Raw genomic sequence first — 22,985 nt, 5'->3', positions numbered from 1 at the left:
TGGGTGCCCACCCACTGTACCCTCTTCCAGCAGTAGGCCCAGCCCATCATCCCTGCCCCCTCTTCTGCCCCTCACAGAGCCCTAACATTATCTTCATACCACTCACACCAAAGACCGGTCATCTTATCTAGTCACTGGGTTTTGCAGATTTTCCTGTCCATGCGAGCAAGGACATAAGATTAAAAAATTACAATTAAAGGGCTCCACGTGTTTGGTTTCTTTGGAATCCTATGGGCTGTCAACAAGGTAAAGGTAAAGACAGCTCAGGACTGGAAAACAAATCCCATGGACTGCAGAGGCAAAATGGTGCTGGGCTAAGAGGCTTGCTGCTTCCTACATACCCCATCTGTGTGCCACAATTTGCAGCTCCTGTCCATCAAACCATTTCTTTAAAATAAGCCACAGCTGGCCAAGAATCCTTTTCCACCTTGTGTACCCCTGAAAATCAGAAAATGGTTCCTAATATCCAATCAAAAGCATTCAAGTTACAATGACAAGACCTTCCTTTGCTGCCTGATCTGTGTCCATCTCCAACTTTAGCCATGGTGAAAGATGGCATCCCAAAGGCTCACAAGGGCTGGTGTGGCTGGGGTCGAGCGCTTGCCTAGTGCCTAGCACATGAGGAGCCCTGGGCTCCATCCCCAGCGTTGCAGAGTTCCCAAGATCTGAATCCTCAGGCCAGTTCTGCGATTCTCTGGCTACAGAACCTGGGACAAGTTACATGTTACGACACCCTTCTGACTTGCCCATAGCACCCCACTTAAGGTACATTTTCTGTTCTTATTCTGACCTTCCTAGAAAAGTTCTTGATCCTCTTTTCCTTTTAGGAACTTCCTCCTCCTCTGGCTTCTAATTTATTTCCTTCTATTTCTGCAGATCTCCTGGAGGCTCTAGTCTATCAACTGCTTATACATTTACTCTTCCTAGAACTTTATCTTTGGTCCTCTGTTACTCTCACTCTGTGTCATTTTCCTTGGATAATCTCATACAAAACCATGTTTTTAGCAGGGCCTGGTGGTGCACGTCTGTAATCCCAGCACTTGGGAGCCTGACACAGGAGGATCACAGGTTTGAAGCCACCCTCTGCAACTAGCGACACCCTTAGCAACTTAGACCCTGTTTTCAATAAAAAACAAAATAGAGCCGGGGCTGGGAGTGTATCGCGGAAGTAGATTGCCCCTGGGTTCAATCCCTAGCACCACAGCCAAACAAAACATGTTCTTGTATGAGATCACCAGGGAAACTGTGAAGCTAGGTATATTTTGCCGTGTTATTTAAGATCTGAAGTTTTATGTCAGATTGTATCTAGCCTGTGATTACAACCACAGTGTGTATGTGTAGTTAGGATAAGAAAGGTAAGTAAGTGGACATTATTGGGCTTATAAGTGTCTGTACCCTGCTTGGGTACTCACTGTCCCTCCCTGGGGAAGCCCATCCTCCCCTAGTACTTCCTAGAGAAGCATCTGTCATGGTGCCTTCACCAGACTGTTACCAGGTGGGCCTGTGGCCTAGGCATCCAATCAGGGGACCCAAATCCCTCAGACACCATGACTGGTCCAGGTATAATCTTCTCTACCAGCAAGGAAGACGGGGTCTTTAGACTGAATGTTGGTGCTCATCTTAACTTCTGGATAGATCTTCCAGTGTTTAGAATAAAGCTAAGCAAAGGAGAAGCAAGATAAGGGAAGAGGGGAAATGAGAGATGAAGAAACAGCATCAAGACTAATAGGTGAGGAGTTCTGAGGCCCTATGACCTGGTTAGAATCCCTAGATCCTGCTACATCTACACCTCCTGATTCCCCAATGATGTAAACCAATAAATAGCCCTTATTGTTTAAACTAGCTTGAGTTTAGCATCTATCATTAACAAAGGCTGACAGTCATGGGCAAGAAGAAGAAAAATTATTTATTTAAACCCCACCCCACCCCAGACACGGAGAGACATATACAGAGTGAATTCAGTTACAAGGACCTCCACCCTGCCTCTCAGAAGAGGCTGCAGGCCGCTTGGCTGTGTGAATCAAGTCGTGGTTTTTTTTAAACAAACCTTTATGCATTGAAAAACATCCATCTGAAGTATTGTACAATATAAGCGCTGTCTCTAATAAATATCATTGGTGGAAAGGAAGAGGACACACCTTTGGCAAGGGTCATACAATAGGTGGTAAAATGCCTGTGTTCTTGGGGGAGGACTTGGGGCTCTGCTGCCCTGTGGGGGTCACGGCCGCCTCTGGCTCAACAATCGCCTCTGGCTTTCTAGTGGCTTCTGCCAGAGGAGGCAGCTGGACAACATCAGATGTGTGCTGGAGAGAGCCCTGCTGGTCCCCTGAATTCTGAACACGCTTGGTGGTGCCATCTTTTATTTTGTCTGTAGTCTCCTTGGCGATCTCATCTGCCGAGGGGGAGAGAAGAGAGGAGGGGTAAGTGTTAAAACGTGAATTGCTGCATATTCTAACTTTCCATCAGGCTGTAAGTCACTTTAGGAAAACTGTGGCTGTCATACAGTCTCTGTGTCAGACTATTCTAACCACTTGATATTTATTGATTCACTTGGTCATTTCAGCACCCTATCTAAGCATTATTCTCACTCTAGTAACAAACTGATATCCTGAGAGGTTAAAAAAAAAACTTTAGCCCAAAGGACCACACCTGGTAAGTAATAGCCAGAATTTAATCCCAGGCAACTCAGTAACCAAGGACCTGTACTTATCCATTAGGCTCTCTTGCATATAAAAGATTTGCATAGTACCACAATCTGCCACTGATACACATTTAGAAGGTAATTATAGGACATAAAGGGATGGGCACAGTGAAGCAGAAGAGAAAGAAGGAAAAGGAATTAAATATAGGAGAAAACAGAAAATCCTAATTGTAAGGGCAAAAGGGATCCAGTAAAGACTGAGGTCCCCCAAAAAAGAGACATTGCTCAAATAATAAATGGCAGGATAGTAATGGTGTAGCCAGAAATAAATTGTCCAAGACTGAGCTCAGAGAAATTGATGTGCACATCCTCCAGAAATGCCTGGCTCATTAGCTGATGGGAACTGGACTGGGAGGAGCTTGAGAGCCGTACCTCTTTTACATGAGTAATGATATCCTTGGACCTTGTCCTTGCTTGTCTCAGAAGGAAAACATAAACTGGATTTCTTCAGGGCCTGGGGTCTGGGCCGTGGTTTGAAGCTCCTTGGCTCATGAATCCAAGCATGCTTGAGGGCCTGGTCAGGGGTCATGCGAAGAGAAGGTTCCCATCTGCACACCAACAAAACCCAGCATGGGTTATAGTTTCACTTCCCTTTTTAATATTGATATAATTTTTAAGAAATTTACAAAAAAGGTGTTTTTCATTTAAGCCATGTTAGAATCTCAAAGATACCATTAAAGAGCAGAGATTACAACATAATTCAAAAGTACCTAGAAACGACTACTAGAAATACATTTCTTTAGAAAAATTTTAAGTGATTCAGGAAATACATTAAGTTCCAGTTTTTAGAATTCCTGAAAATTCACATAATGAAAAATAGCTGGGTGTGGTGGTGCATGCTTGTAATCCCAGCATTTGGGAGGCTGAGACAGAAGGATTGCGGTTTACAGACAGCTTCAGCTACTTAGTAAGGCCGTTTGCAACTCAGTGAGACCCTGTTTTAAAAGTATGGTGGCGCACACTTGTAATCCCCGTGCTTGGGAGGCGGAGACAGGAGGATTGCGCTGGTTCAAAGCCAGCCTTGCTGGCTTAAGAGACCCTGTTTCCAAAAATAAAAAAGTATAAAATAGGACTGGGAGTGTAGCCCGGAGGTAGAAGGGCTGCCAGAAACCCCAGTACCACAAAGAAAGAAAGAAAGAAAGAAAGAAAGAAAGAAAGAAAGAAAGAAAGAAAGAAAGAAAGAAAGAAAAGAAAAGAAAGTAGAAAAAATAGGGCTATGGTTATGGCTTGAAGGTAGAATTCCCCCAGGTTCCATCCTTAATACCGGAAAAAAAGAAAGGCATGAACAAAAGAATTTAGGGTTTTATAAGATAAAAGCTGATATGCCTAATTTCAATTCCCAAACTGTGAAAACTCAGCCTCCAAATATATCACAAAGTCATAGGACTCTAAGATAAGATTTATAAGGGAACTTGGACATAATTCATGCAAACTTCTAACCCAGCAGCAAAACACATTTGACAGAATTCCCAACATAGAACCACTCTGCCGCTCTCAACATCAGTGACAAGGTGCTAACTCACAGGTCTGCCTATTCCACTTTGGACAATCTCTGATTCCTTCAGAGTCCTTCATTTTGATTGAGCCAAAAGTGTCTCGCTTCTCCTTGACTCTTACTGAGGCTCGAATTCCACCCATTAGCATTATATGGAATAAAATAACCCATCCTTCGTTCGTGTCAAAATGCATCTGAACACACTGACATCACCACTAACTATTTTTCATAGGTTATGGTTTCCACCATCTGGCCACCTTCCAAGGTAGGAAATTCTAGCTGTTTTCCTTCATTCTGGGAAAAGCTGTGGTTCCAGGGAGATGGAATAAACAGCCAAGACTCATCGGTGTCCTTTGCAACTCAAGCTCCCAGTTCTTTGTCAAAGGAATACTGTTAAACTGCACCTTCCCGCTCCTGAACTTCTGAAATTCACAAGTTTAGACACCGGGCTATACATTTACTGATCCTGTTGACTTTGGATCAAAACTTTTAGTCTCCATTGCAAAGATGTGCTGTTTAGCACTGCGTGGATTAGGTAACAGGCTCCATCAGCTCGACTGCCTCTTGCAAGTTGTGAGCAGTCAGTCCTTTTCACAAAGTAAATAATGTTTTTTCTTGTTGATGATCTGTATTCTGGATGGTTGGGTGTCTGGATAATTCTCCTTAGTCTCTGGGATTTGTTAAGGCCTACTCATTCTATAGCTTCCCACAAGGCCAGGGTGGCATGTTCATAAAAATGGAGGACTGCATGACCCTCCCATAAATGAGAATATTTTCAGTAGTACCTGATGGTTTTCCCTCTGATTTAGCACCTAAATCCCACATAAACAAATGCCAAAAGAGTATTTTGATGAAATTATTCTATCCCACTGGAAGAATGAGACGATGTATGATACAGTCTTCTAAAAATACTAAATAATTACAGGGCTGGAAGGAACCTTAGGAATGTCCCCATTTTACAGAAAATGAAACGGAGGCCCAACGAGAAATGATGACTTGTCAGATGTCACACAGCTAATATACTTGCATTCAGGGGAGACAGACTTGGTAATGGTGGTAAAAGAGTAGCAATAGCCAGCATTTTCCAGAAACCTTACAAACCAAATGCTGTGCCGCGTGGGTTTTGCATGTGATGACTCATTTTTCACTATGACTTGACTACAGCTCAGAACCTAATCTCTAAGATTAAAAATAGACATATGGATTGTAGAAAGACATACAAAAAGCCAGGCGTGGTGGCGCACGCTTGTAATCCCTGCGCTTGGGAGGCAGAGACAGGAGGATCACGCAGGTTCGAAGCCAGCCGCGCGCGCTGGCTTAGGAGACCCTGTTTCCAAATAAAAATGTAAAAATAGGTCTGGGAGTGTAGCCCAGAGGTAGAAGGGCTTCCAGGAACCCCAGTACCACCAAAAAAAAAAAAAAGAAAGAAAGAAAGAAAGAAAGAAAGAAAGAAAGAAAGAAGAAAGACAGACAAAAATAAGTGGTTTGCAGATCACCCTTTCTTTAGTTCCCTAATATGAAGTGAGCCCTAGAGGAACAGAAGTGAGTGTACACTGGGTGTGTGTGCACAGTTACAACAGGCTCTCTGAAGGGAGAGGGCTCGGTTCATGCCACAGAAGACGTTAGGCTTTGCTCACAATCTCACTAGCAGGCAGCTGGAGGCCAAGAAGACAGCAAACACTACCCACATACAGGAACCTAGAGAAAATCACTTCATCTCTTTGAGCCCAGCCTCTGTGTTGGCAAAACACAGCAGATCACCCACTCTGATCAGCACACAGTAGGGCAAAAAAAGTGTCTGATGACACAGATGGGAAGTGTTTTGGAGGCTTGGAATTCTATCATTAGCATTATTTTTATTTTTATAACAATCGTCCAGCCTATATTTTCACCAGCAAACACATGTGAAAAGTATAATACCTAAGAAGAAACCCAGAGACAAAGACACCCGACAAACTCACACCAAACACCTTCTGAGAAAGTCCAGGAAGCTGGTGTCGTAGGTTTTCAGCACCATCGTGAGATCCTTGGAATCCGGGTATCTCTTTTTCCCCCTGTTGTTGGTTATCGTTTTAGGAGAACCTTTGGAATCTTGGGAGATACAACGTTCTGTTTTTAGTTCCAGGTGCCAATAATTACAGGCCCCATCTCCACTGTCCACTCAACCATACTACTTCTGAAGTGGTTTTTACAGCTCTCTTTCTCTCTTACACTCCCACTCATTGTCATATACACACATGCCCAAACACACCCACCCTCATATACACACATGCCCAAATACATCCATCCTCATATACATACATGCACAAACACACCCACCCTCATATACACACATGCACAGACACACCTACCCTCATATACACACATGCCCAAACATACCCACCCTCATATACACACATGCACAGACACACCCACCCTCATATACACACATGCAGACACACCCACCCTCATATACACACATGCAGACACACCCACCCTCATATACACACATGCCCAAACACACCCACCCTCATATACATACATGCAAACACACCCACCCTCATATACACACATGCAGACACACCCACCCTCATATACACACATGCCCAAACATACCCACCCTCATATACACACATGCCCAAACACACCCACCCTCATATACACACATGCCCAAACACACCCACCCTCATATACACACATGCAGACACCCCACCCTCATATACACACATGCCCAAACACACCCACCCTCATATACATACATGCAAACACACCCACCCTCATATACACACATGCAGACACACCCACCCTCATATACACACATGCCCAAACACACCCACCCTCATATACATACATGCAAACACACCCACCCTCATATACACACATGCAGACACACCCACCCTCATATACACACATGCCCAAACACACCCACCCTCATATACACACATGCCCAAACACACCCACCCTCATATACACACATGCAAACACACCCACTCAAATATACACACATGCCCAAACACACCCACCCTCATATACACACATGCAAACACACCCAACCTCATATACACACATGCAGACACACCCACCCTCATATACACACATGCCCAAACACACCCACCCTCATATACACACATGCAAACACACCCACTCAAATATACACACATGCCCAAACACACCCACCCTCATATACACACATGCCCAAACACACCCACCCTCATATACACACGTGCCCAAACACACCCACCCTCATATACACACATGCACCCATAGTCTCATTTTGGTTAGTATGAAATAACCCCAGGTGGACTATCCAATAAATACAATAAACATTAAAAAAAATTCTAAGATGGGCGTGGTGGTGCACGCTTGTAATCCCAGCATTCCGGAGGCTGAGACCAGAGGATCGTGGTTTGCGGACAGCCTTAGCTACTTAGTGAGGCCCTCTGCAACTCAGTGAGACCCTGTTTCAAAATATAGGGCAGGGTGTGTAGCTTGGAGTTTGAATGGCTCTGGGTTCCATCCCCAGACCCGCCAAAAATAATAAATAAATAAAAATAAAATTTCCTGCTATTAAGTATATTCTGAGCCTCTTCCCACTATTTCTTTCCCAAATCAAATGAATAGTTCAATTGGTTTAATTATTTACCAAGGCAAGATAATGATAACAAAAATGATGATGGTGATAATAATGAAATTTACCTGAAATGACAGAAAAAGCTCCAAACAAAAAGAACATACTCCCCTCTTGTATTATCTATGTTCTTACTTCTACCCCACTAGTGCAATAAGGCAAAAAAAATTGGAGCACTTACAGCAAGTAACAAAGAAAGCCTTTTTAGGAGGATGTTCTCAGAGCCCATTTACAAGCCCCGCAAGCAAAGTCACCTCATTACTTCCTTAGAGTCACCGTTAAAATTTCGTCCATAATTGGAATATTCAAACTTGGTGAAGACGTAGCTTGGAATGTCAATCTCTCACCAAGATATGATTTGTTCTCCCTGAGGAGACACCCTGAAGAAAGCTCCAGCGTTTCCCAAGGTTGCTGTGTAATTCTTGAAATGTAAGACCACTGGCTTTCACATTCAGATCCTTGTGTACACGTTCAGAATAGCTGGCCACTTATGCTCCTAAGTTTCACATAAGGGGGGAATGTGTATATGTTCTCACATGGTTTACACATTAACTGAATTCTCAAAACTCAGTGAAGTTCATGTAATGCACCTTCTACAAGGTGCATAATGAAGCTCTGTTTCTTTTACAACCCATGTGACTTTCAGGGCCTCCAAAAGATATCTGCTTTGGCCGAATTCTTGCAGAAGAGACTTCCATGACTATGTATGTGAGCATGTGTGTAGAGATGCAAATGGGTATCTGTGTATTTATATATATGCATGGATAAAAATGGGCCAAAGGAATTGTATTGCTCTTTTTACAAATGCCAAAAATGAATCGAGCTCACAGTCCAATAAATAACATAGCCCCTAAGTTGTCTTTATGTCATTGTTTTGCTTGTCCAAGCCTTCCTTGCCCCTCTGGCCCTTCCTAATATCTAATCATTCTTTCCATCTCTTTCCTGCTTCCTTGGGCACCTAAGCATCTCACTACCCTAAGGCTGCTAAATAAGAATTTACTAGGAGTGGCTAGAGGTTGAGGAACCTCTGGCAGCCCAAACCAGGAAAAAGGAGAGTCAAAACCTAAAGCAAGCACAGCCTTTACCCCAGGCACCTGGCCAGAAGACTCACAGGGCACTGTTGTCAACAACACAGAATCTAGGGTCCCGTTTCACAACTACTCATAAGTCATAGAGGAGGACTGTGGAAATTAGCATTTTGCCAAGTGCCCAAATGATTCTTACAATCAGATGAAGGCTAGAAAACACTGAAGATGATGCAAAGTTCCTTCCCTTGCAGGAGAGGAAGCCATGTGGATGTTGCTACCCAAACCCCACCGTCATCCTAAAGTCTAGCGCTGATGGTAGAAATCAAGAACTCTTGTGAGGTGGGCATGCATATGTCCTTGGCACCGCTCCCCCAATATGCCTCACATCCCCTCCTTCCTTCTGGTCCCCACCTTGATGCGATTTCATAAGGTCAGTGCTAAAGGCTTCCCCGATGTCTTTGCTCAACATGAGAGAACACAACTGTCCCTGCCATTCTCCCTCCAAATCCTTCCAAATCCAAAAGGCTGAATTATATAAGCGATGGGTGGGAAACGACTGGTCCCATGGCTCAGTGTATAAGTTATACATCGACTCAGCCAGAGCCTCTGCCCACCATCCAGATGCTGAAGAAAGGCAAGTTGTGTGTGCATAGTTCTAAGGTAATGCAGACACCTCCCTGCCTGGAGGCAAGGTCTCCAAAGCTCCAGCCACAATTGGAAGGTGATAGTTAAAAGGCTTAAGCTGGAATGGCGTGGGTCCTACTAACCATAGCGGATAACACCTTGGGGCTGACGTGGGACCACAGAGTACCTCTGCTGGCTGGGCCTTCAACTTTTAGTTTCTGGGTCACAGAAGTCTTTGGAGTCCTGGGAGAGGAGCCAGGAATCATGCAGCTGTGGCAGGGCTCTGGACTGTGACTTTTTAACCAAATGGTACAGAAGGAGACTATAGTATAAGCCTCCACATGGCTGAACCAGTATATACGACCATCATGAATAAAACCGTGTTGTCTCTGTGGCTCCTTGTGAGAATATCTGGATCCTCCTACTGAGGGGACAAGTGGTAGAGAAAAACTAATTCGCCTTCCCATCTTGAGGTCTCTTCCAGTTGAAAACAATAATGGAAGGTTCAGGAATACTGAGGGCGTGTAGCTTGTGTGCACCTGTGAACTGACCTAACAGCAATGGCTGCTCAAAAATGTTGTGCCAGATGTCCAGGAGTCCCTGTCTGTAGAGTCTTCTCTCCCTCATGTCTGAGTTTTGAACCACTTAGCTAACCTTGAGGGCACTGTGGCCTCCAGTACTTGGGAATCCCTTAGTTTCTTATTGTTCTTCAAAGAGATTTTAGCTCTGGGACTTTAATCGGTACTTAGTGTCCCAGGAGCCCTGCATTGGTTGGTACCTTGCAGTTTCATCCATGAGGCTGAATCGAGCACTCAGACCAACAACCTGATCCTGATTGACCACCCACAACACATCTACACCCAAACTATTCTGACAGCCTTTGCTCACGCATTTTATACCACAGTTGCAGTGAACCTGGGGCAGAAGGGGTCTTAGAGATTAAGGGAACTTTGGCATTAAAAGATATAACAGTGCAATTTCTCACTGCTCTTAAAAAGAAGTTTCTGCTTTGATTTTCCTGCACGGGGCATGGTAGGAGAGGGCAAGCTGCTTAGGGTGGTAGGGAGAACCTTTAGAAGGGGTAAGTATAATCTTTTGAGGTTTCAACATGTGCTGGTAGATATTCTGAGTGGAAACATGGTCATTCTCCTGGTGGGTGTCCTTATACTGCCAAGACCCCATTTTCACTGTGATTTCCCCATCTCATCTCCGACATGCTATCTGGGACTGCTTTTTATGAACTTTTTTTTTAACCTCCTAATCATAGATTTTCCTTTGGTATGGGGCCAGAGGAAAAGAAAAATAGGAGGTAAATAGTGTAGGAGGTGTCTTCAAGGCCCATGACAGCTCATTAGACGCACTGGGATAAAGTGAGTTAGAGCCGAGGACTTACCAAAGAACGTCTGTCTCCTGGAGGCCGTCTGAATGAAGCGGGCTGGCGGCAGGCCCAGCACCTTCAACAAGCACAGCAAGGTTGGTTTGCTCTTTGTGGAGCCATAGATTCAAAGACTGTTAAGAGCTAAAGAGCTATGTGGGACTTCAGTTGAACTTTACCTTTTACAGATAAAGACTCGAGATATTAAGGGATGACATCAAGGCATACAGCCTAGGTCTTTCAACTCCTAGTCCAGGGCTGTTTCAGGATCTTAAGAATCAACACTGGCCATCCTATTCTAATATTCTAATGAGAGCCAAGCCACCCTTAGAGGCAGCCAGATGTCAAGTCAGTGCATGCTGATCACACTGAATTAGGAATCACGTATCACAGAACAGAGCACTGGAAAGGGAGGGGCAGGAATGGTGCAAATCCCCAATGGGCACCAGGCCCTTATAAGATGTATTTCTTCTTGCAAAGAAAAGCATAGACCTACTGTTTACTTTTGTTACTTTTGAAACTTATAGGGGTGCACAGAGATAGAGAAATTACATGGGTTACTCTCGTCCCTGGGTTCCCAACCACAGCCCATGCATAATTCTGTTCTTCTGCTTCTCAGCCCCACTGAGATCAAGGGGCAGTCAGTCCCGGGACAGTAGGAACCTCAGCCAAGATGCCCCATTCTCTTTGGTTTAGAAGCAGGAATGGTTCAGGGGTGCTTCATAAATTCATCCATCAGCAACTTTAGGAGCCACCTAGTCTGACCCCCTTCACAGTCCAAAATGGGAAAGTGGCTGGCCAAAACCTGGGCTAGACCCCAGATTTACCAACCCCCAGCCAGCGTTTACTCCACCATAACCCCATTATAGTTATTTTAACCTAAATGATTTCAATATATTATTGTTAATTTCAACCATGAAATGATCTATCTGTACTTAAGAATTCTCAAGAATGTACATGTCTTTCTATAACACTCTAGAAATTTTTCATATACACACGGATAAACTAGATATATCTTTATTCACAGCCAAAATATCTTTGTTTTCTGGGAAAATCTTAAAATGTGAGTTTTCCAACTTTCTAGGGTGATTTTCCTCGTTTTGTCTAGTTTAACTCCACAAAAAGACAGTTGAGCAAATAATAGATGTAATCAATAACCAGGTGGTGAGTCTCGGTAAAGCCATTTCACTGGGAGATGGTCTTCCCAAAAGGACAAGGTGGTTAGATGTCAATGATAGAATGTGATGTAGTTTTATGTCAGATAACTTCAAGTTATTTTTAAACAACATTGTAATCAAGTTGTCAGCTGAAAAGCAGATTAAAATAATTTCTGATGACAGATCACCTTTTGATTTTACACAAAACTCAAAAGGAGTCACAGAATGAGGCAAGGTAGCAGGAACAGGCCTCCTTCCTGGGCTCACATCTTTGGGGCCAAAGTATTGGAATGGCCCGATCTTAAGCCTGTGCACTCTAGCAAGAAGTAGTAATAGTCACATACAGCAATAGGAATTAACTGATAAAAGAGAAAACCCAGCTGTATTCATTATTATAATAGCTATATACCCAGTAAAACTTCAATTTTTATGCCTAATAATTTGCGCACTAGTTTTGTGACTAATAATCTCACCAGAAAAAATAGTTCATAGACACAGAGTTTACACTAATGGGAAAAATTTTAAGTTATAATGACTGATAAAAAGTTTCAAAATAAAACTATTAAAATTAGAATGAAATTCTGCACAGGAGTTGGAAAAGGTTCTGCATAGAGTTGGAAAAAGTTCATTCAAGAAGAAAAAGTAAAGTAGAAGTAAAGGGTATAACTGTAGAAGAACTTATTCACATTCTCTTTAGAAAGATGTTGGTGGTATCATGTCACTTGGGTATATCTGAAAGATTAGTGTAACAGTTTTATTTTAACATGTCACTATTTGCAAAAGGTAGGAAATTAGGTCCTTTGAAGCTATTTAAATTTATGATAAAGATGCTGGAACTCAATAATATATAGGAGGGTACATAATTTCAAAACTATTTTAAAGGAACATTCAACCAAGAAAAAATTAGCATGCAGGCCACTGCCCTTGGTCAGCCTTTGCTCAGCCTCAAGAGACCCAGGGTCTAAGGGATGAAGCCATCCAAAAGACATCTACCATGCCAGCCCCCCTCACCTCCATGATGCAGGCCAGCTGCTCCACCTCATTCTCCCCAGGGAACAGAGGGTAGCCCGTATACAGCTCCGCCATGATGCAGCCCAGGCTCCACATATCAATGGCCATGTTGTAGGGGTGGCCCAGGATCACCTCAGGGGATCGGTAGAAGCGGCTTTGGATGTAGGTGTATACTGTTGAGGCAGAGAGAGAGAAAGCTGAGGTGGAAAAGACTGCTTCCTTTCCTGCGGACTCTCTCCTAGATATTTTAGCAGTGCAGGATGGCCGATTAAAAATTTAGACTCCCCAGCTCCATCCCGTTACACTAGGGATTGGCAGAGAGAGGAAAGTACAACCAGTCAGCACTACGAGTCACGTTACCTATCGAATGGAACATTATCAAATTCTCATAGCAACTGGATTATAATGGAGGTGGTATTAGCCCTATTTTATTTTTGTTTGTTTGTTTTGTGTGTGTGGCACTGGGAGTTGAAATCAGAAGCATGGATCTTTAAGCTTTATCCCCAGCTCTATTTTATTTTTTATTTTGAAATGGAATCTCACTAAGTTGCTGAGGGCCTCACTGAGTTGCTGGGATTGCAGGCGTGTGCCAACATGCCCAGCTATCCCATTCATTTATTTATTTATTTATTTATTTATTTATTTATTTATTGTGGTACTGGGGTTCCTGGAAACCCTTCTACCTCCAGGCTACACTCTCAGACCTAACATATATATATATATATATATATATATGATTCTTTTTTTTTTTTAAACAGGTCTCTTCAAACCTGTGCAATCCTCCTGTCTCCGCCTCCCAAGCACAGGGATTACAAGCATGTGCCACCACACCCGGCAGCTATCCCCTTTGTTAATAAAGTACTCCAATGCAGCACTGTTCTTTGAAGTAAATTTAAGTTAGCCAGGTGTTTTTTTTTTTTTTTTAAAGAAGTAAACTATAAGCTGGCCGTGGTGGCACTTACCTGGAATCCCAGTATTTGGGAGACTGAGATAGGAAGATTGCAGGTTGGAGACCTGCATTCTAGCAAGTTAATGAGAACCTGTTTCAAAATTAAATAGTGTTGGGGGTGTAGATCACAGGTAGGATGCCCCTGGGTTCAATCCCCAGCATCTCCCCAAAATGCAAACTATAAAACCAATATATGCCAAGCTTCCAAGCTGTCAGATCAACTTTGCATAGACAGCTTCTGAGAATATTGCAATTTGGCAAAAGAGGAGGGTTATCTAAATTGGAAAGGAAGGATCTAAAATGCCTAATTTAAATTTAAGATGTATTCAATATATTATGCACATTAATTACAGACTATAAAATATAGAAAGTAAGGATCAACAAACCCTCAGCAGATGAGGATATATTAATGTTTATGGGGTGGGGCGCCCTGACTTTATAGATGAGGAGCCTGAAGCCAGAGAAATGAGACATTTGGGTTATTTCTATATAATTGTTATTTGTGATCACCTGGGTGGGGGAAGCAGAGGTTCTGTAATCACTCCTCTGCTAAATTAACTTGTTATAAGTAAGGATGTAATCATTCTATAACTTAAAGCAAATTAAAGATTTGACAAAAGTGATTTTTATACCCTTCCTGCTTCCAAAATAGATTTGAGGTACTTTGCAATGCATGATACACAGGACATTTTAACACATGCCATGCACCACTGGAGTGTTTTACATAGCTGGATTCTTTCAGTCATTACAACAGCTCTATGAAGCAGGCACTACTACTGTCTCCGTGGTACCACTGTCTCACAGTGGTAGAGCCTGCTTCATAGAGCTGTTGTAAGGACCGAGAAGACCGATGAGAAGGATGAGAAGACCGAGGCATCCAGAGGTTAGATACATTGTCAAGGTCACTCAGCTACCAACGACGGAGCTGGGATTTGAAACCAGGCAGTTCACTTCCCGTGTCTACACTCTGTACTGCCTCACCATGAAAATAAAGATAAAAGGGAGGTCAAGAGAACTATAAAACTGGGAGTAACAGTCAGAAACCAATGATAAAATAATAAACTCAGTTCTGAGCATCCTGGCAGCCCAAGATGAGGGTAATTAGTAAGTTAAACAGCTGTGGTATCTGAGAAGGGTAAACATATAAGCTTTTTTGTGGGAGGCTTTGCTTTCTAAATAAAATTTCTTATAGGATCCGTACATAAAAGATATAATAGACATGGGTTTTTTGTTTGTTTGTTTGTTTGTTTGTTTGTTTGTTTTTGGGGGTTTTCTTTTGGTGGTACTGGGGTTCCTGGAAACCCTTCTACTTCCGGGCTACACTCCCAGACCTATTTTATACTTTTTTTTTTTTATTTGGAAACAGGGTCTCTTAAGCCAGCATGGCTGGCTTTAAACCTACATGATCCTCCTGTCTCCGCCTCCCAAGGGCGGGGATTATAAGCGTGAGCCACCACGCCCAGCTTAGACATGGGTTAAAGAGGCTCTGCAGAATATTTGGGAGCACCTGTCAGGCAGTCCCTTCTTCAGCTTCTGGAGGCTACTTCTGACATCCCTGCCACCAGAAAGACCAGCCCAAAGTCCCTCGTTTCTGTGATGCCTTTAATACAACCAGTGCGCCTCTATAACCATTGTACCTATTGAATTCTCTTTTTATCTTTCTGTCTCTTGCATTACAGTAAGCAACCCAGAGCAGAAAATATTCTTTCACTTGTTTATTTATTTTTATTTTGGGGAAGCACCCAATCAGGGAATGACACCTAGCATATAGATGTTGACTGAGCGGTGCCTGTTTCTACATTGCACCCGATAGAAGCCAAGGAACAGACTATTAAATCAAAGTCAATAAATGTGGGTGTAAACATACTCCAGGGCTACTTCCCGGGTTGTAGCATGAAGAAAGTAGAAAGCTGAGAGGATGCAGGGGAGTGAATTCCTAACTTTAGAATGGCTGTTTTCTAAAGCCCAGCCTCCCAGATCTTCCCCCAAAATTTAGACTTACACATGTAAGGTAAGGCCATGAAAACTATGACTTCTGGGCGCCTTGTGGTAAGATTGTGTTGTACACTTAGATGCCTTTTTTTTTTTTTTTTTTTTTTGGTGGTACTGGGGATGGAACCCTTCTACCTCCGGGCTACACTCCCAGACCTATTTTATATTTTATTTGGAAACAGGGTCTCTTAAGCCACCTGCGCGATCCTCCTGTCTCCGCCCCCCCAAGCGCAGGGATTACAAGCGTGCGCCACCACGCCCGGCCTTAGTTGCCTTCTTGATCCAGTGCTCTGGGTAATTAATTCCACCTCACAGAATATGAGGGCTTCAGAGAGCACTTATGGTCTGAGAATTTCACTTTCTCATTTTATAGGTGAGGAAACTTAGGCTCAGAGAGGTGAGGCGTCTTGTTCAAAATCTCGCTGGCCATGGCGATGGCGGATCCCACGCTGGCAGCCAGGGGCCTCGTGTGTGAAGGGGGAGAGACTGCGACGGGAGAAGCCGGCCCCGGGGTCGGCGTGGCGCCTACCTTTCTGATGTTCATAACAGCTGGATCCAAAGTCGATAACTTTCACAGAGACTTGGCCCTTTTGGTAGAGCACTATGTTTTCCTAGAGAGAGAGAGAAAAAAGAAAGAGAGACATTAAGTCAGGTTTATAAAAATTAATGTTCCCTAGGCTCTCGACTTACCCACATGCTTGACACCCTGCAAGACTTCTTTCGAATCCAGCCACCTCCAAGTCCCCCTCCCACATCCTCTCCTCCTCCCACTGTCCCACCCCACCCTCCCGCTTTCCCACGGACTTGTGCTCTCTATCTTATTTGGACCCAGGATGCACTACTGTTTCTTTTGTGTCTATTGTGTTTACTTGCCCATACTGATTAACTCCTGAAGGCTCGGGGTTGGTTGCGTGATGTTCACCTTAAATGCCCCCTGCTGACATACTGCTGTAATGGTAGAAGACATCCCTCCCCATCCCAGAAAAGGCAATGATTTGACTGGGGTTCGTGGTCTTCATGCTGTTAGCCCCTGAATTGGAAGGCGGAGCTTCTGGGCTCTCCTCTGAGCACGGGGGCTGGAAGATTTAAGTCCTAACTGTGCCTCGAGGATCTCACCATCAGATGAACTATCTGCTTGCTTACTAAGCACTAGCACTGCATGCATGGCAGAGAAGGCCTCCCCTGAAGACTCCACAAACTAAGATTCATTCATCCCATAGAATCATTTCTAAAGGATGTGTTAACTCCAGGAGAGTTAACAAAAGCCTTTAAAAGCAAGAATTTCTATTGTTTCTAGCCTCATGGAAGCCCCTTTCCTAGATGGAGTTGGTTCTCTATTTCAGTTTGAATCTTACATATCCCCCAAAGGCCCATGTGTTGAAGGCTTGGTCCCCAGCCTGCAGGACTAATGAAAGGTGGTGGGACCTTTAAGAGGTGTGACCTAAGCCAGAGGTGATAGCATATGCCTGTAATCTCAGGACTTAGGAGGCTGACAAAGGAAGATCGCAGGTTCATAGCCAGCCTTGGCAGCTTAACAAGACGTTCAGCAGCTTAGTGAGACCCCATTTTAAAATAAATAAAAATGGCTAGGGGTGTAGCTCATGGGTAGAATTCCCTTGAGTTCAATCCCAAGTGCCAAAAAAGAGGTGTGGTCTTCTGGGAGAAAGTTAGGCCATTGGGGGTGTGGCCTTGAGGCTGAATCGGGATGCCTACCCCTTTCTTCCATGAAGTGAGTAGCTTTGATCTCACCACAGGCCTAGAGCAGCAGAGCCGACTGACCATGAACCGAAACCTCAGGGATTGTGGACCAACAGAAAGCTTTCTTCTTTCTAGGTTGCCTGTCTCAGGCATTTTGTCACAGTGATGGAAGGCAAAGTAACAACCCCTCCCATCTCCCACCTTATTGTCAGAAAAAGTTCTGTGGAGGGCACGAATGCAAAGGGCAATCAGAGATCATCCACACTGACCACTGAGTTTAGAAGAAAAATTCCCTGGTTCTTGAATCAAAAACACTCTCCTGGTGTGTGTGTGTGTGTGTGTGTGTGTGTGTGTGTGTGTGTGTGTGCATGCGCACACACGCGCTTCCCAAAGGAATATACATATTCAGTCTACTTGATCTATTTCTCAAGTAAATCTGTCTTCTGATATTTTGGCTATCGGGGGTCTTGTGAATTGCCTTGGTGAAAGTCAGTCATTTAAGCCCAAAGACCACGGGTGTTGTGACTCTTAGGGCTGCAAAGCTGAGAACTTGGAGGTGGAGACAAAATCAGTGCACCCCTGCCGGGAGTGGTGGCGCACGCTTGTAATCCCCGCGCTTGGGAGGCAGAGACAGGAGGATCGCACAGGTTCGAAGCCAGCCGTGCGCGATGGCTTAGGAGACCCTGTTTCCAAATAAAAAAATGTAAAAACAGGTCTGGGAGTGTAGCCCGGAGGTAGAAGGGCTTCCAGGAACCCCAGTACCACCAAAAAAAAAAAAAAAAAAAAATCAGTGCACCCCTACGCTTGTGAGGCCCGGAGAGAACATTTCTATAGCGATAATCTCCAATTACAAAATAACCCCAAGTTATCCCCTGGGTTACAGTTTCCCAAAATAAATTCAGTTTGGGGAGTGGAGAGTAGGGAGTAAGGAAAAGGAAAGGGATGTTCTCGTATCCGGGAGCCATTCCGTTGTCCTTAGCTTCCTCTCTGCATTATTTCCGTGAGTTTGCAACTGTCAGCTCGTTTAACAGGCATTTACTTACTGCCCCCTGTTACTCTTTCCAGGTACCATGCTAGGTCCGGGGGACATAGTGGTGAAAAGACACATTCCTGACATCAGGGGAGCTTGAAATACGGATAAAGAAGCTATTTAGATTAGTGAAGAAAGACCATAAAATAGTGGAAGGAGATCGGGGGAAGAAGGAAAAGGAGGCTTGATAAAGGAAATAATAAAGTTCTCCCTGATAAATAAATAATAAAGTCCTATTTGAACTTTAAATAATAAAGTTCAAATAATGCTATGTGCACATAAGGTAATACATCAGGTATTGCTACCAACCTCAACAGCATGTCCAGGGAGAGGGAGGAGGAGGGGGAGATCCAGAAGGAGGCACACCAAGTGCTCTGCGCATGTACGATGTTATATATGCTCGTGTCAATCTGAACCTCATTACGATGCATCATCACAACATACCAATAAAAGTATATATAAAAAAGAAGAAATTTTTGCCGGGCGTGGTGGCGCACACTTGTAATCCCCGCGCTTGGGAGGTGGAGAAAGGAGGATCGCGCACATTCAAAGCTAGCCTCGCTGGCTTAAGAGACCCTGCTTCCAAAATAAAAATTAAAAAAAAAAATAGGTCTGGGAGTGTAGCCCGGAGGTAGAAGGGTTTCCAGGAACCCCAGTACCACATAAAAAAAGAAGAAATTTTTGGGCAAAGCCATCAAAATCAAATGCGGAGCTAAGTATGCAGCACTAGCAGGACTCGTAAGACAAGCACACCCACTGGAGTAGAGACAGTGGTCTGGGTGTACTGTGCCCTGGGAGTAACTCCCAGGACGGAGGATCTAGTGAGGATTTAGTAGAATAGGCCATCTTCCCGTGCAGACCCTGCAGAGCACACGATGGAAACTCTAGAGCCCAGGGAGAACTCTGCAGGGCTACAGGGGACTGGTGATTAAAAAGAGAAAGTGAGTAAGCCCCGACACTCAGGGCTTCTTACAATACGCCTTGATGGTCAACCAACCCGCCCCTCTACAGAAGAGTCTTCACACCTTCCTGCCTCTATCGGCCTCAATTACACCACATCTCTCCCCATCTCGCTCTCCCCATCCCTTCACTTCAGTCTGTACACAGGATCCTGGGAGCCCCGGCTCGCTGGCTGCCCCAGCACTAGGGAGAGGTGGGAACCCGCTCTCCTGGCCACATGGGTTGTACTCACGGGCTTGAGGTCGCAGTGAATGATTTTCTCTACATAAAGCATTTGCAAGCACTTCAGAACGGAGAGCGTGAAGCGCCGCACTATCGACAGACTGAAGCCTTGGAAGCTGTTATTCTTCATCAACTCGTACAAGTTGATGCTGGGGAAGACAGAGAAAAGGCGGAGTGTGTGAGCATCGCAACTACCATGCTAAATCTGAACCTGCGAACAAACCCATGCTGTCTGGATTCCCTTTAAAGTGGGCAACTCTCAGACCAGGAAGCAGGGCTGTGGTATCTGATAAACTTGGCCTTCCCACGGTCTCATGGTAGGCTTGGGATGGCATCCAGCCACGCTGGATTCCCATTCTTGGATATATTCTCATGTCTTACTCAACAAGGCTGCATAAGCACTTTTTTGCCTGTGTTCATAAAGAGACTGGACCACCTGGGCATGGTGGTGTCTATAATCCCAGCACTTTTGGAGGCCTGAGAAATCTAGCAAGGCTCTCAGTAACCTACCTAGTGAGATGCAGTTTCAAACACAAAAATTAAAAGGGCTTTAGGTGCGGGTCGAGTAGAATCCCTCTGAGTTCAATCCTCAGTAGCAAAAGAAAAAAGAGAGGTTGGGCCAAACTATGAATTCTTCAGGCCTTTGATTACTAGTCACTCTACCAAGCAGACACCACTACCCAGGCCTGATAAGGCTAAGTACTTCAGACTCCTGGAAAGTACTGGGACATGAGTGTGGGCAGAGGAGAGGCTGAGGCCGACTAGGGAGCTGTACTCTGTCGGGTCCCATCTAACCTGGCCTGGCAGTCATGGAAGCTGGCTCTTGCTGGTGATCCCCAGTTCTCTAGAGGGGCAAGAGCCTTCAGTATTATACAAAAGCAAGCTCAATAATCTGAAATCTGATCACTCATAAATCTTGGGAATTAACACAAAGCATTTACCAAAAAAAAAAAATCTACCTGGACATGGTGCATGCCTATAATTCCAGTACTCAGGAGGCTGAGACAGGAGGATTGCAGATTTTAGGCCAGCCACAGCAACTTAGTGGGACCCTTGTTTAAAAATAAAAAATAAAAAGGGCTGAGGGGTACAACTTGGAGAGCTCTTGGGTTCAATCTCCAGTAACACGTGCACGCATCACACACACACACACACACACACACACACACACACACACACACACACATCTAAATATTTATTTATTTATTTTTATTTTTTTTGCGGGTTTGGGGATGGAACCCAGGGGGCATGCAACCTCCAAGCTACACCCCCTGCCCTACTTTTTATTCTTTATTTTGAAAACGGGTCTCACTGAGTTGCAGAGGGCCTCACTAGGTAGCTGAGGCTGTCCACAAACCGCGATCCTCCAGGTCTCAGCCTCCCGAATGCTGGGATTACAAGCGTGCGCCACCACGCCCGGCTCACATCCAAATATTTAAAAAGTAAAACATTTTTGTAAGTGTTTAGTTTGTGACCCTTCATGCAAACTGTGAGATGGAGAGAGGAGGGAAAGAGAAGGATCCAGAAGTGACCGTCAATACCTTAGTCCCCAGGTGGTTCCTGGTTCCTCCTAATCTCCCCTTTCCAAGATTCTCCAGCATTGGTAGCTTTTAAGAAGCCAGTCCTTCTGGAGGGGAACCATGGAGGTGTGAGGCTTGGCTCTGGCCCCATCCTGACCCTCGACCCCGGGCACCTCTGCGGCCTCACTGGTCTGAGGATTCTCCTCCACGCAGCTGCCTCTCTTGAGCTGCTGGGAGTTCTTGTCAACACAGTGATAGCCTATCTGGGCACTGTCATTAAAGGCCAAGAAAGGCAGCCTGGGCTGTCCCCTTTGCTCCATAGAATCTAACTGTCTCCTGCATCCTGCAGAGTAGACCACATTTTTTAAGTACAGGAGACGGGGAGGAGCCCACTCTCCTCTGCCTTGCTATTTAGCTGGTTCCTAGAACTTCACCATTAGTGACCATGTTGGGGGACACCAGGCTACCAGCTCAGTGGATCCACAACCCCCAGGGCTCACCCCAGACCTTTCCCCTTTGCTAGATGCATTCTGCATTCCTGGTTTTATTTCAATTGCACCAGACAATCCTGTCAGAGAGAAAGCAATCAGATCAGCAGGCCTCTCCGATCAGCTTTTCAGCTCCAATATTCAGCTGGGCGATGCCAATGGACGTCAGGGTTCTGCTCTCTTACCAGAAATATCTGCTCTTGTCCTTATCATTCAAAGTCCCTCTGAGCATCCAGCTGCCTGTTCCTCTGGGTTCTAACCTCGGCACAGAGGGTTGGGAAGCCATTGTTTGAGGAACATGGGGCTAAAGGATAGTCCTTTTCAGCGCTCTGAGCTCTGGAGGGCACAGGCTTTGCTGGGTTCTATCACCGAGTCCAGTACTCGGCACCAGGGAAGGCCACACTGGTGCACTAGCAGGTGGACAGGCTCAAAGAGATGGGTGGCATCTCAGCTTTCGGTCCCAGTCTCCTCGCTCCTGGACCTTCTTGATAACTGAGTGGCTGCTGTGTCTACACTGCTCATTGGATATTCTCACCCAAGAAAATCCAGCGCTCAGACTTCAGAGTTTCCCACCTGTCACTTAAGCAATTTTTTTTTTTGGTGGTACTGGGGTTCCTGGAAGCCCTTCTACCTCCGGGCTACACTCCCAGACCTATTTTTACATTTTTATTTGGAAACAGGGTCTCCTAAGCCAGCGCACGTGGCTGGCTTCAAACCTACGTGATCCTCCTGTCTCTGCCTCCCAAGCGCGGGGATTACAAGCGTGCGCCACCACGTCCGGCCTTAAGCAATTTTTCAAAAGAGAATGAATTAGCCAGGTGTGACAGTACATGCCTGTAATCCCAGCACATGGAAGTCTGAGATAGGAGGATTGCAGGCTTGAGGACAGCCTCAGCAATGTAGCAAGACTTTCACTAACCTAGCAAGACTCTGTTTAAAAAAAAAAATTAAGGGCTAGGGGTGTAGCCAGAGGTAGAATGTCTCTGGGTTCAATCCCTAGTATCACAACAAAAATTTAAATTAAATTAAGTTAAATAAAACAAAATAGGATATAGCTTGGAGGTAAAATGTTTCTGGGTTTAATTCCCAACACCACAAAAGAAAGAAAAAGAGAAAGAAGAATAGAAG

At 44.6% G+C, this 22,985-nt stretch overlaps 1 protein-coding gene across 2 annotated transcripts in view; it reads right to left on the bottom strand.

The window, feature by feature from the left end:
- Nucleotides 1–2,150: 2,150 nt before the first annotated feature.
- Nucleotides 2,151–22,985, bottom strand: part of DYRK4 (dual specificity tyrosine phosphorylation regulated kinase 4) — a gene marked incomplete at both ends in the record, with an annotated part of 55,588 nt that continues 34,753 nt past the window's right edge. For both annotated transcript variants that reach the window (XM_080705742.1, XM_080705743.1), the window contains 7 exons: nucleotides 2,151–2,392; nucleotides 3,074–3,249; nucleotides 6,158–6,287; nucleotides 10,849–10,909; nucleotides 12,999–13,171; nucleotides 16,469–16,550; nucleotides 19,860–19,998. In XM_080705742.1, coding sequence (XP_080561868.1) covers nucleotides 2,151–2,392; nucleotides 3,074–3,249; nucleotides 6,158–6,287; nucleotides 10,849–10,909; nucleotides 12,999–13,171; nucleotides 16,469–16,550; nucleotides 19,860–19,998 — 1,003 coding nt within the window. The remainder of the gene's footprint in view (nucleotides 2,393–3,073; nucleotides 3,250–6,157; nucleotides 6,288–10,848; nucleotides 10,910–12,998; nucleotides 13,172–16,468; nucleotides 16,551–19,859; nucleotides 19,999–22,985) is intronic.

This window comes from Muscardinus avellanarius, assembly GCF_963383645.1.
Source record: "Muscardinus avellanarius genome assembly, chromosome: 11".
Lineage (NCBI taxonomy): Eukaryota > Metazoa > Chordata > Mammalia > Rodentia > Gliridae > Muscardinus > Muscardinus avellanarius.
Note: the sequence above shows the minus strand (reverse complement) of the source record. Positions and strands in the feature narration are given on the sequence as shown.